Here is a 13,230-nt window from a genome sequence, read left to right on the forward strand (position 1 = left end):
TAAAAACAATGTATATATATATACACATTGTTTTTGATGTTTTAAATGGAGTAAAATATAGAAAAGTAATATAATTTTTAAAATATACCATCTAATTAAACCCTCTAAAGATGAAAAAATTAGTATGAAATCTAGCAATAGAATTTAAATTGATGAGTGAAAATTAAAAAAAAGAGAAACCAAAAAGATAGAAGTTTTTCGTGGGATTTTAAAAATCTTTAGATTGAAGTTCATATGAGTTATAAGAAACCAATTCATGTGTAAGTTAAAATTGCATTGGGCCACTTGGTATTCCTTTTATAAACAACAAAACAGTTTAAAATTTTATTTTTAATTAACTCGAATCTAATGTCATGTGTAATTCTACATTTTAACTCAAATGTAACTCCTACCCAATAATTACTATAAATTTCATTCTCTCACTAATTTATTTATCTTTCAAAATAAAATGTCTTTAGATAAATTTTCATATTTTTTTTTGCTAGCTATATTTATAGTTATATATATAAACTTTGAAATGAGGAATATTTATACATAATATACATAGTTACTTTTTTTTTGATCATTAATAGAAAAAAAGAACCAAATACTATATTATTTTTATAAATATTCAGAAATATAACAAAAACCATTATGCATGTAACCACGCATTGCGTGCACTAATACCTAGTCATATTAAAACGAGAATACTTAATTGGCTGAAATCAAATATTAAACTGATATTTAACAATATGATATTGATTTGAATAATAAATTATTAATTTGTATTTGTATATGTTCTAATGAAATATATTTATGTCTTAATCATGTTCATAATACTATTCTCAATTCCACCACAACCAGTAAAACAAAAAACCGTCTTAATATCATTTTTTAGAAAGAATTCTGAAAATCAAAAATGTTATCTTTAAATATTATCAATTGGTTGACCAAAAAAAATAAAAAAACATAAATATCAGTTGATGTGGTTTACATTATGTGGTTTTTTTTTGTTTTGACAGTTTTTTTAAGCATATTTCCATGGAGAAATTTTTTTAAGACTAGATCATACCTTTTTGGATCAAATGGTAAACCACATTGATGTTGGCTCCTTGGATTCTAATTATAACTCTCTTTCCTATATGCTTAATGTGGTTTCCCATTTGATCCGAGAAGCAACATCAACAAGAACATAACTCTCTTTCCTATATGCTTTGCACTGTTGCTTTTGGTTGTTTCGTTCTACTATTGGGGTTTCTAATGGAAATATTTCCATAATGTTACTCCCAAGAAGATACTCAATCGGAATCATATCGTCACAGACCAGGTTGACAGATGATAGGTAAGGTGATTCTTTCAGAATCAACTATGGGAGAATAAAGAGACTGCAAGATAGTTTTAGATTTTTTCCAAAGAATATAGTAATCATGAGCCAGAGGAATATAGTATCTGCAAAGATTGCTGACATGAGGATAGCTTGACTTCAAAATGAACAAGAGAAACACTTGAGTTATTATGCTGCAGGTATTCTATTCTTACTAAATATAAGATTAGATAACAATCAAGAATGGTTATAGATTACGATATTGATGGTTAGTGATAGTATTGAAAGCTCAAATTTGTTACTGACAGACTCCGATTTTAGTTATGAATATAGATTACCAAATTTGCTCAGAAATATTAGGAAACAAATTAATCCCAACACTCCGATTTTAGGAATATGAGATCAGAAATGAATATTGATTACCATATTTGTTTCCTATTCTAATGGACTGTTGGGTTTAATTTTGTATTAAATGATCCGATTTAATTAAATTATGATTGTGTAGAGATATTTTAGAGATCACTGGCATTTAAAAAAAAAAAAAATCAAAAATAACATCCAACCAATATCTATTGCTTGAGTGCATTTTCTGTTCTATTTTTGGAAGTAGCATATCAAAATCTTTTTTCTTGCTTGAATCTTTTTTATAATTGTTTTACTGATTTTTTAAAAATGGTTGAGTTTTGGAATTGGTTAAGACACGGTCATTGTTTACGGAAAAAACCTCTTTATTATCTGAAAATGATAATAGCTGAGATTTATCTATTAAGCTTGAGATTCTATAGATTCTAATCAAGTTTAATAGAGTACGGTTCTTCAAATGAATTTTCACCTTTTGAAAAAGTCTAGTTAGAATCTTTTGATAATTATATGGATTTAGTATATATTGCCTCTGATGATTTTGTGGGATCCTTTTGTTTTGCAATTTGAGAATACTTAATTTGTTAAAGGATCCTTTTTACTCAATCATATTAAAAGGAGAATACTTAATTGGCTCAAATCAATATTATACTGATATTTAACAATATGATATTAATTTCAATAATAAATTATTAAATTATATTTATGTATGTTCTAATAAAATATATTTACGTCTTAACCATGTTCATAATACTATTCTCAATTCCACCACAAACAATCAGTAAAACAAAAAACCGTCTTAATATCATTTTTTTAGAAAGAATTCTGAAAATCAAAAATGTTATCTTTAAAAATAATCAATCAGTTCACCAAAAAAAAAGTTAAAAAAATATATAAATATCAGTCGATGTGGTTTAGGTTATGTGGCTTTTTTTTTTTTTTGTCAGATTTGTTTAAAGCATATTTCCATGGAGAAATTTTTATAAGACCTTTTTGGATAAAATGAGCCTTTCAAGCCTTGAGTTATCGCAGTATTTTTCTAAATATTTAATTATCCAATTCGGTCAAACCAACCCGACCCAATCAAAAATTAGGTTTATATGGATAAAGGATTAAGCCAGTAGCTGTGTGATGAAAACCTTTGAAAGCAAGTAGAGTGTTTTACCAGTTGGAAAATAGCTGGCAAAAAGCAAAACATCAACCTCAAAACGACTAAACACGAATGAGAATTAACTAAAGCCAATTTTGTCTAATTTGAATGCGGGGAAAATCATACATTAGCCATGAAACGTTGTTAACGAATAGGTAATTTATTAAGAGCACAAAACTGGTTAACAAAGGCACATTTAAAAGGTCTAAAAGTTTGCAGTGAGAACAAGCTTGATAAAATTTTAAGAGCTTTGTTTATAATATAGTTTAGTTTCAGTGGTGAAATCTGATCGTTTAGTGCAAATGAAAATAAGAGATTATTTGAAGAACGTAAATAGATTTATTGTGAATTTATTTCTGACATTATTATAAAATTTGCCATTGGAAAAATTCACGAGAGCTCGATCTCAGTCAAAACAAAATTTATAAGTGAATTTCCTCAGTGTTTCTCGATAAGTGGATTCAACTCAGAAGTTTTCTCTAGGCTTCATCATTGCTTGCTCAAGTTTCTGATCACATATGGAAGAATGCCTCCGTGGTTGAAGTACGCCAGTTCCACCTATGCACAGCACAGTTACCATTAGTTTTTACAAAAACATTTTAAAAAATGGTGTGTACAAATATTATACCTCAGTGTCAAAGCGGACTGTGCAGGTGAAAGATTTTCCAGTGTCTGTAGTGACAGTAACATCTTGCCCTGGTCTTATCTCCGAGATATCGGTTGAGAGATGGATGGTGTAACGCTCCTTACCTGTCAATCCAAGGCTGTCTGCATCCTCACCCGACTTAAAACACAGTGGGATGATTCCCATTCCCACCAAGTTACTCCGGTGAATCCTTTCAAAACTCTTTGAGATCACTGCTTTAACGCCCTGCAAAAGACAACAATTTTGTCTCAGAGAAAAAACAAAAAAGAAGAGAACATAGGACACTAATTGCAGAGAGAGAGCAAGAGATATAGAGGGAGGTTCGAACCTGTAACATGGGTCCCTTGGCAGCCCAATCACGTGAACTACCACTACCATACTCGGCTCCAGCCAGAATAATGGTGGCCTCACCAGCTGCTTTGTATTTCTGAGAAAGCAGACATTATCATTACTTCATTATACAATCAATAATACACCCACCGAACTTCTTTGGAAAAATTAAGCTAACAAAACACTAACCATGGCTGCATCGAAGACAGAGAGCTTCTCTCCAGTAGGAATGTGAACCGTCTTGGGGCCAACTTCCCCATTCAACAGCTTGTTAACAAGTCTGATATTAGCATATGTTCCCCTAGCCATAATTTCGTCGTTGCCGCGTCGACTACCATATGAGTTGAAATCTTTGCGGTCAACCCCACGTTCGAGGAGAAACTTTGCAGCGGGGCTGTCCTTGTGGATGCTTCCAGCTGGAGATATGTGGTCTGTGGTGATACTATCGCCTAAGTTCAGTAAACAGTATGCATCCTTCACATTGCTAGGCCCTGGAGGATCCATGGTCATGTCCTTGAAGTATGGAGGCTCGTGTACATAAGTTGACTTGGGATCCCATGAGTATAGATTATTTTCAGGAACAGACAGCTGATTCCACATCGGGTTTCCCTTGGTGATGGACTCATAAGTAGCTCGGAACATGTCGGGTAACACACTGGACTGAACAACCTGTAGCATATGCCCATAGAATGTTTCATAACTGTGTACCTGGAGAGAAAGACATTCAATGGTTCTAAGTTGTAAGTACCTGAGCAATTTCCTCTGTGGTGGGCCAGATATCCCTGAGGAAGACATCCTTACCGTTCTTGTCCTTGCCAATGGGCTCTGTCTCAAAGTCAATATTAACCTGGGAAATAGAACACATACATATATAATATATTGGTCAAGTACAATCGAATAGGCAACATACTGAACTCTTAAAAATTCCCCAAAACTGTGTACCGTTCCAGCCAGAGCATAGGCAACCACCAAAGGTGGAGATGCAAGGTAGTTGGCTCTTGTTAATGGATGAACACGGCCCTCAAAGTTCCTGTTCCTAGAAAGCACAGCCGCTGCCACAATGTCTGACAATACGCAGAGAAAATATTATTGCATGCCACTATAGTCTACAAAAGCTAACCAATTCTATTTTTTCAATCTCAATAATACCATTTTCTGTAATGGCAGCTCCCACTGATTCATCAATTTCTCCGGAGTTCCCAATGCATGTAGTGCAGCCATAACCGACAATATTGAAACCTTGCTGGTTCAGATATTTTTGCAGGCCGCTGCAGCAAGAGTACGACTGTTAAATGTGTCCACCAAAGCTCGAAATTACAAAGCGTTAACTACGGGAAATGTGCAACACGCAGGGCAGTACCTCTTTAGTTAGTATTTTGTAACAACTCCTGAACCTGGTGCAAGACTTGTTTTTGTCCAAGGCTTAACCTAAGGGTGGAATGATTAACTCAAGAATCAAAGTTATTCAAAACATTACATAAGTTTAGTTAAATCTGGTGGAAACTAACCTGTAGGCCAAGTTCACAGGCCTTTTTTGCAACAAGAGCAGCACCAAGCATGACACTGGGGTTTGATGTATTAGTGCAACTTGTGATTGCAGCAATCACCACAATGCCATGTTTAAGCTCTGCAGGTTGTCCATTGAAAGAAAATTTTGCTACCTTCTCCTGCGCCTCCTTAGGTATAGCGAAACCCTGCCCAGAATGTACATATCGAATCAAGAAAGTAGCACCCACCAAGTGCGTCCACAGCAAGTTTATATCAGATAGGTGCAAAACATAACTAGACATCCATATACCAAGTATGAAGGCTTACCTTGAATCCAACTTTACTGTCTAAGCATGAGTGCCAGTCAGCTTTCATTTCTTTTAGAGGAACACGATCATGTGGCCTGTGAAAAGAAAAGAATATCATCATAGTGGTCAATCAATTAAATAGAATACTTAGTGGTTAAAACCAACAGATCTCACACCTCTTAGGTCCGGAAATGCAAGGTTCAACACTATAAAGATTTAATTCCAGATAAGACGAGTAGACGCGCTCTTGCTGAGGCTGAATTTATTCAAAAGGCAAAAAAATCGATTAACAACCAGAAGCACAATTGATTAAAAAAAATCCAAGATATACGAAGGACAAAGTCGCACCTCACTATAGTCAACAAACATGTTATTTGCGCGAAGATATGCTTCAATCATGGCAACCTGCACCCAAGGAACTATGTCAGTTCAGACTCCTGCATATATGCAACAGAAGAACTGAGGCCAAACATTCACCGTCTCATCACTTCTTCCAGTCAATTTGAGATATTGTAGAGTAACATGATCCACAGGAAAGAACCCCATGGTTGCACCATACTCAGGAGACATATTGGCAATTGTGGCCCTGTCAGCCAGGGACAGTTCACTCATACCATCACCTAAAATGCCAAAAAAGAAAAGACTTAACATATTGTGGCCAACGAACACAAGTATACCAAACTTACGGGAAACGTGTTCAAGAAAAAGACTTTACCATAAAATTCTACAAACTTGCCAACAACACCATGTTTCCTCAGTATTTGGGTCACAGTTAAAACTAAATCAGTAGCAGTAACACCATCTCGTAATTTTCCCGAAAGATTGAATCCGACAACACCAGGCAATACCATACTCATGGGCTGTTAAAACAGAACACTCATCAGTAAAAGAAAGCTTGGATGAACTAACAAATTAATATACTGAAGCAGAGAACTAACAACAAAAAGTGATCTTAGCATCTGACATGAATCCATGAAAGTAGCCTTATTAACCAACAGTAGATGGAGTATAGTCAAAACTCAAAAATAAGAAATGAATACTTTACCTGGCCAAGCATTGTCGCCTCAGCTTCGATGCCTCCAACTCCCCATCCAGCAACTCCCAACCCATCAATCATAGTTGTATGAGAGTCTGTTCCAACCACACTGTCTGGGTAGAGAAGACCTTGGGTATTGAACACAACTCTTCCCAGATATTCCAAGTTAACCTTGCATTTTAATATCCACAATTAATTGATACCAGATGAAAGCTATAAAAAGCAAGAAAATTTTTAAGATGAACCAAGAGATTAGCATAGCAAGCTGCAAGGAAAATTACCTGATGCACAATACCAGAACCAGGGGGCACAACAAGCATGTTTTGAAAAGCAGTAGAACCCCACTTAAGGAAAGCGAACCTCTCCTTGTTCCTCTGGAATTCAAGCTCCATATTGGCTTGAACTGCATTCTCAGATCTAGCAACATCAACTTGAACTGAGTGATCAATTACAAGATCCACCGGAACCTGGAAGGCATGATGGTGTAAGTAAAAAAACTAGAACACCTAAGATAAAAAAACAGAAGAAATCAGCTGGTTGAACAAGAGATGTACCAACGGATTGATCTTGTTGGAATCACTTCCCAGTTTATTCATAGCATCACGCATACAAGCAAGGTCAACAACAGCTGGGACTCCAGTGAAGTCCTGCCCAAAACATAAGTTTCAAAAAAAAGGTTGAGAAATAGAAAACTACACATTAATGGCATATCTTCTAGACTGACTCCTTAGTTTACCTGCAGAAGAACACGGGCGGGTTTGAAAGGAATCTCGACTTGTTTAGGAGCAGTGTTTTCCCAATCAATAATCTTCTCAACATCTTCCTTAGTGACTTGGAAATTGTCACAGTTACGAATAGCAGATTCAAGAAGAATCCTAATGGAGTAAGGTAGCTTATCTGCATCAAAACCAAATAAAAGATCAACAAAAAAAAAGAAAAAAAAAAGAGGCTTTTCGACTTGACTTTAACGAAATGGGCAAGAAACAAAGTGTCTTTAATAATCTGTTACTCCAACTCAGCCTTGAGCTTCATTCTATACTAACTGACAAAATTGGGAAGCTATAGCAATTGGGTCGTTTCTTGAGACATACCAATACGTGGATCATTGAGAGCAGGCAAGCTGTAGAACTTTCCGAATTCGCCACCACCAGGCTTAGGAAGAGTGGTGAAGATCCCTCTGAACGGATGATGCTCTGAAGCTGAAACAAACCCTTTAAAGAGACAAAATTCGAAATTACCCATGGAAGAGAAGGTTCTCTGGAGACGGTCTAAAACAGGAGAAACGGCTCTGATCTGAGAACCGAGTCAAATTTGAAAGGGTTTCGAGTGGAGACAGTGACTCAAACGAGGCAAAGAGGTTAGAAAAGAGCGGCGAAGAAGAAGATGAGAAGACACAGGGGGAGATCTCAAGGAAGAAGAAGAAGGGAAGTAAGATCGAAAGGAGAAGAGAGCAGAGCGAGAAGAAGAAGCAGCAGCTCTGGCTATATACATGATTTGATCAATTGGGAACGATCATGGAGTGTTGGGGGGGGGGGAATCTGACGTCGGAGATGATGGAGAGCTTAGGGCTGCGTGCGACACTCTTTTGGCAATATATACGAAATTACGAATGAGGGTTGTTGTTATGATTAACTAGGACTCAGATCCCCGATGTCGCGGGGGAAAATTTTAGAAAAAAAAGTAAATAAAATTTAAAGTTTAAAATTATACATTATAAAATCATTTGAATCAAATAGAATAGTTAGAATACATAAATATTAAACATAAACTATAAACTGTTACTAAAAACATAACCATCAAAATGAAAATTTATAATAAAAAAATATTATATAGAATAAAGGCAACTTTGTAAAAAATATTGTTTAAAGTATAATCATATATAAGATATTCTATGAAAAATTATGATAAAGAGCTACAATTAAAAAATTATTATGACAAAGTGATCTTAACCGAGAATATTGAACTAATGGTTATAATGAATAAATATATATATTTTTTTAAATAATTATAATTAAAAATATATTTAATAGTGAGTGAAACTGTATCAACGAAAAATTAAAATTAAAATATACAACTTTTAAAAACAAAATAAAATAAATGAAAATAGTTTCTAACGAAAGTTATGATAAATAGACGCAAATGTAAATTCAATATTAAGTTTTATTAAATTTTTATATTTCTATAATCATTTTTAAATTTTGATTTAGATTATTGAATAGCGTTGAAAATTAAATATTAATATCCAAATTATTTAGATTCAACATAAAACAGAAAATTTCTTTCAAGGAACAATGATTTGTTAGTTATTGATGAAGAGACAAATATATAAAAAGTTCAAAAGACATGAATATTTAAATAGACACACATATTAGAACAAAAAATTGTGATAAAAAATATGAATAAAATATAGTGAAAAGACACAACTCTACAACTGTTTCAATTTTTTTTTCAAAAAACAAATAAAAACAAAAATTTTACGAAAGATACTACAAAAAAACGCAACTGTTGTGTATGCACTGAATTATATTTATACCTAATAACCCATATAAACTGCTTTTAATAGAAGACATCTTTATTACTATATTGAAAATTCAAATTCAAAAACTCACTATATAATCCATCTAATTCTTGGAAAAAAAAACTCAAGGTATTTTCATTAAATTTTTATATTTAAAATTAACTAAAAGTTGTAAGTTAACTAAAATGTGGCCTATTATGTATAATACTAGATTTTAACCCGCGGTACACCGCGGGACAATTTTTTAAAAAATAATAACATTTTAATTCTTTTGTTTTGTATATTTAGTTTGTTTTGTTTAATTAAATAATAATTTTGTTTGGATTGTCAATTATTAGAACGATAATAGGGGAAATAAATACATAAATATGTAATTTATAAGCTATTGTCGGATTAAGTCACAATTTTATCAATGATTTAATTGTTTTACAAAGTTAAATTACCTTGATTTAATATGTTTAATATTCTTATATTAGTGGTATTGACCAAATAATTAAATGAAGATTTAACTCGTGTTTCAAAACCGAATTAATAATATTTTATATTTATACTAATGTTAATTCAAATCGTCATGTTAATAACATGTCCTGCTATATAACAACAAACCGTCATATTAGTGGTTTAACTCGTGTTTCAAAACCGTCATATTAGTGGTTTTGGTTGTGTGTTGTGTTTCGTTTGTGAAGTTGATATTTATACATGGAAAATGCTTGATGAGCAAGGAGTTTACGATCCGTAGCAATAAAAGAGAGATTTTAGTGTTTTCCTATTTGAGTTGATAACATTATCGCAGAATAATATTCAGTTTCTTAATACGGTATATATTATATTAAATGTTTTTCTTGATGCTAAAGTTAAATATACCCGATTATTGAGTTTCTAAAAGTTGGGTTCTCGTTTTTATGAACTTTATTAACATTATAATAATTATTACGATTGTAATCATTTGTTACTCAAACTCGGCTGTGTCATTTAAATTTAAGAGATCATATAGTCTCTAAAGATCTATTAAAATATGTTTGGAGATTTTTATGGGATTAAAAATTTAATGCATAGAATTATGTTTGGAAACATCAGAAAGTATAGATGGTGTCAAGATTATTATGGCAATAAGTGTAAATAAATTTGTTCGATTAATATAGTTCTATTAAATGAGTTTTCAGGAATTATTATTTTAAGAAAATAGTTAAGGGTTAATGTTGTAAATAAAATAAATTAAATAACAAAAATTTTAAAGACGTATTTCAAAAATAATAATATAAATTATGTACAATAAAGCATCATAATTGTTACTTCTTAGGTTGACCAGAAAAGTTATATTTTAATGCTTTATTATATAAATGAAATTACCAGGTATCACTTAACCATTTAACCCATTTGAAGGTCGTCTATTCATTTTTAATCTGGCTTTTTTTTTTTTTTCTTTTTTTTGTCCGCTATCCATTTTCATTGATTAACCCAACATTGGCAGATTACAAGAAAGATACAATGTGAATTTTAGGAGTCCAATAACCCAAATATAAAGCCCAAACATAAACCTATACAAATGATACGGCAAAGCAAGAAGCTAGGTCTAGAGTGGGACACGTCATAGACACGTCTAGAGTGGAAAATGACCGACTCAATAGTCAACATCGTCTTTCTACCAGAGCTAAAATCCGATCGGACATGAAAAATTTCCAGTGAGAAAATCACTCGTTTCACCACAAGATTCCGGTAGATTTTAGCATCTTACTCCGAAGTTCATGAAAATCTTTTGCAGTTTTCTTCCTTAACTTTTGCCTCATCAATCTATAAGAGAGGTTTAACGGAATCTGCAAAAGGAGAAAAAAAAGAAAAAAAAACTAAATAAGATAGCCATAAAAGCTAAGTACATCTCGCACTTAGGCGAGGAATACAACCAAACTTAGCCAGAGACAAAAAAAACCGACGAAAAGAATCGCCGGAAGTATAAACAGAGCTTTCTCCCTCTCAAAGATTTTAGAAAGAGAAGAGAGAAAAAACTTGGTTTTTTCAACTGTAGCATGATTAATGATTTAACTTTTATCGGAAGTTCATCCAGTGGCGGAGCATGAGTTATTTTTAGGGGGTCATACTATATAGTTAAAACAAGTCTTTTTTGTTTGAAACTATATCGTAATCTTGTGAAGCAACTAAATATAAAATAAAAAAAATTAACAAAGAAATACTAAAAATTAATAAGAAAAGTGGTGAATCTTTTTTTGTCAACTGGAGTTGTATTAGATATTTATAGATTGTACAATACATGCATTTCATGTGGTTAGCCTACAGGCCCATTAGCCTTCTTCCTTTCCCCATTACTAACCTAAGCCTTCCCATTACTAACCTAAGCCTTTGTGAATTATAACAGGTTTATACAAAGAATTTTAACAACCCTTTTTATGATAGCCTGTGAAATTGTCTTGTTCCACTTCTGAAGCAAGTTAGTTGGCTATATCAGCATATTACGGTTTGTTGGAGCTAGCCACTGCAGCTAAAAAACCATCAATCGGCCAATTTGTCTCGGTAAAAGAGGTGTCGACTGACACCATTAGTAGCATCGATCAATGCTGCAGTATTGTCGCGAATAGACACGTCGGTCTTGTAGGTAGTGTCGGTCGATGCTGCTTTAGCCGAAGGTGGTTTCATTGTGTTTTCAGTCCGAAAACCTGTATCAATGAAGTACACATGCTCTTCCGGTAAAAAATCACGGATTGGAACATCATCATCAATCCAGTGGGATTTCTTTGTAACATCATCATTAATCCAGTGAAATGTTTTTTTTCATAAAATACATAATTAATAACCAAACTATACCCTAAAAGAAAATAAATCCAAATCAACCCAAATATAACGTGTAAAATTGTGTGTTTAAAGTATAAGAAAATGGAAAATTTAAAATAATTTTAATGAAGTGGCAAAATCTATAAATGCCACTAAAATATGTCCTTTTCTCATAATTATATATGGTTTTTAATCATTGGGTCAGGCTTTATATAAAATCTAGTAAACTAGTATCTATTATCTAGTCACAAGAAATAAAATGATGTGAATCAATTACAAGAAAATCTTTATTTCACAAATTTCTTATGGATATAGGACTGATAGTCTATAGTTACAAAATTGAGAAGTTAAATTTACTTACAAATACTTTTTTGCCTTAATTTTTTTTTTGGTTTGGATTTTTTAGTTTGTGTTTGTCCAACCTAAGAGAAAAACAATGGATCTGATGGTGGTGACAATGAGATCAAATGATGTTTGGGATTCGAGTCCTTGGGTACATTAGATATTATGTCTTTAGGGTTTAGTTTCTTTGATTCAAAAAGCAATTAATTGAAACCATTGAACTCATTGGATCAGAGATGGTGTTGGCGACTGAGATGTTTGTAAGGCGAAAGAGTTGCGTTTTGACTTTCGATTGACAGAGACGATGTTGATGGAGCATGATGGTGAGAAGTAAGGATTATGGCCGAGAAAGCGAGGGTTGTGGTCGGGAGAGGAAGCAAAGGTTTTGGTTATCAGAAGAAAAATATTGTGGTCGGAAGAAAAATAAAGGATAAGATATATAAGACAAAGGCATAACAGTCATTTTTTATATCTTAAAAATGTCTAAAATCATAAAGTTGGAAAATAGTTCCCAATTTACAAGTTTTACCCATAAAACCCTAAATAATTAATTAATACCAATGAAAAATCGAATCCCTATTTTCAAGAGGACTAGTGTAACAAAATCTAACCCTTGGCAATATGAGAAAATAGAAGACATGAAAATCATAATATACTAAAGAGTAAAACACAAGTGGATATTGAATTTTGAGCATCGACGATAACGATAAATATAAGGAAACAATTGAATCATGTCAATAATCTTGGCATGATAAACTTCTACTCCCTCTGATTTTTTTTTAATTGTCGTTTAACTTTTTTGCACACAAATTAAGAAAAGTATTAAATTTTCTGTTTTGCCCTTTATAAATATATTTCATAATTTTTTGATTGGTTAAAACTTTAAAACAGCAATATTCATCAAACATCTGCATTGAAAATCTAAAACGACAATTATTATAAAACAAAAATTAAGTCCCAAAACG

The 13,230-nt window shown here is 32.7% G+C and overlaps 1 protein-coding gene and 1 long non-coding RNA gene across 3 annotated transcripts; both read right to left on the reverse strand.

Moving 5' to 3' along the window:
* Positions 1 to 3,132: 3,132 nt before the first annotated feature.
* Positions 3,133 to 8,226, reverse strand: LOC104719264 (aconitate hydratase 3, mitochondrial-like). 2 transcript variants are annotated; one of them, XM_087468985.1, is made up of 15 exons: positions 7,713 to 8,226; positions 7,358 to 7,518; positions 7,176 to 7,268; positions 6,903 to 7,088; positions 6,631 to 6,792; positions 6,301 to 6,445; positions 6,063 to 6,205; positions 5,934 to 5,990; positions 5,762 to 5,841; positions 5,605 to 5,680; positions 5,298 to 5,483; positions 5,150 to 5,217; positions 4,939 to 5,057; positions 4,732 to 4,853; positions 4,535 to 4,636 (listed from the first exon to the last, which is right to left on the reverse strand). In XM_087468985.1, exons 1-12 carry the CDS (start codon positions 7,861 to 7,863, stop codon positions 5,158 to 5,160), a joined length of 1,500 nt encoding a protein of 499 aa, XP_087325111.1. In that variant the 5' UTR covers positions 7,864 to 8,226; the 3' UTR covers positions 4,535 to 4,636; positions 4,732 to 4,853; positions 4,939 to 5,057; positions 5,150 to 5,157. The 2 variants fall into 2 exon arrangements, with proteins under 2 accessions (XP_087325112.1, XP_087325111.1); XM_087468986.1 differs by lacking the exons at positions 5,298 to 5,483; positions 5,605 to 5,680; positions 5,762 to 5,841; ... (6 more) ...; positions 7,358 to 7,518; positions 7,713 to 8,226 and adding exons at positions 3,133 to 3,371; positions 3,442 to 3,684; positions 3,788 to 3,886; positions 3,979 to 4,458 and having other exon boundaries at positions 4,538 to 4,636.
* A 2,370-nt stretch (positions 8,227 to 10,596) lies between these two features.
* On the reverse strand, positions 10,597 to 11,357 carry LOC109126927 (uncharacterized). Its single transcript, XR_002033641.2, has 2 exons — positions 11,071 to 11,357; positions 10,597 to 10,953 (listed from the first exon to the last, which is right to left on the reverse strand). It is a non-coding gene; the product is annotated as an uncharacterized LOC109126927 (long non-coding RNA).
* Between the last annotated feature and the right edge of the window lie 1,873 nt (positions 11,358 to 13,230).

Source organism: Camelina sativa, chromosome 10 (assembly GCF_030686135.1).
Source record: "Camelina sativa cultivar CO46 ecotype springtype chromosome 10, ASM3068613v1".
In the NCBI taxonomy this organism is placed as follows: domain Eukaryota; kingdom Viridiplantae; phylum Streptophyta; class Magnoliopsida; order Brassicales; family Brassicaceae; genus Camelina; species Camelina sativa.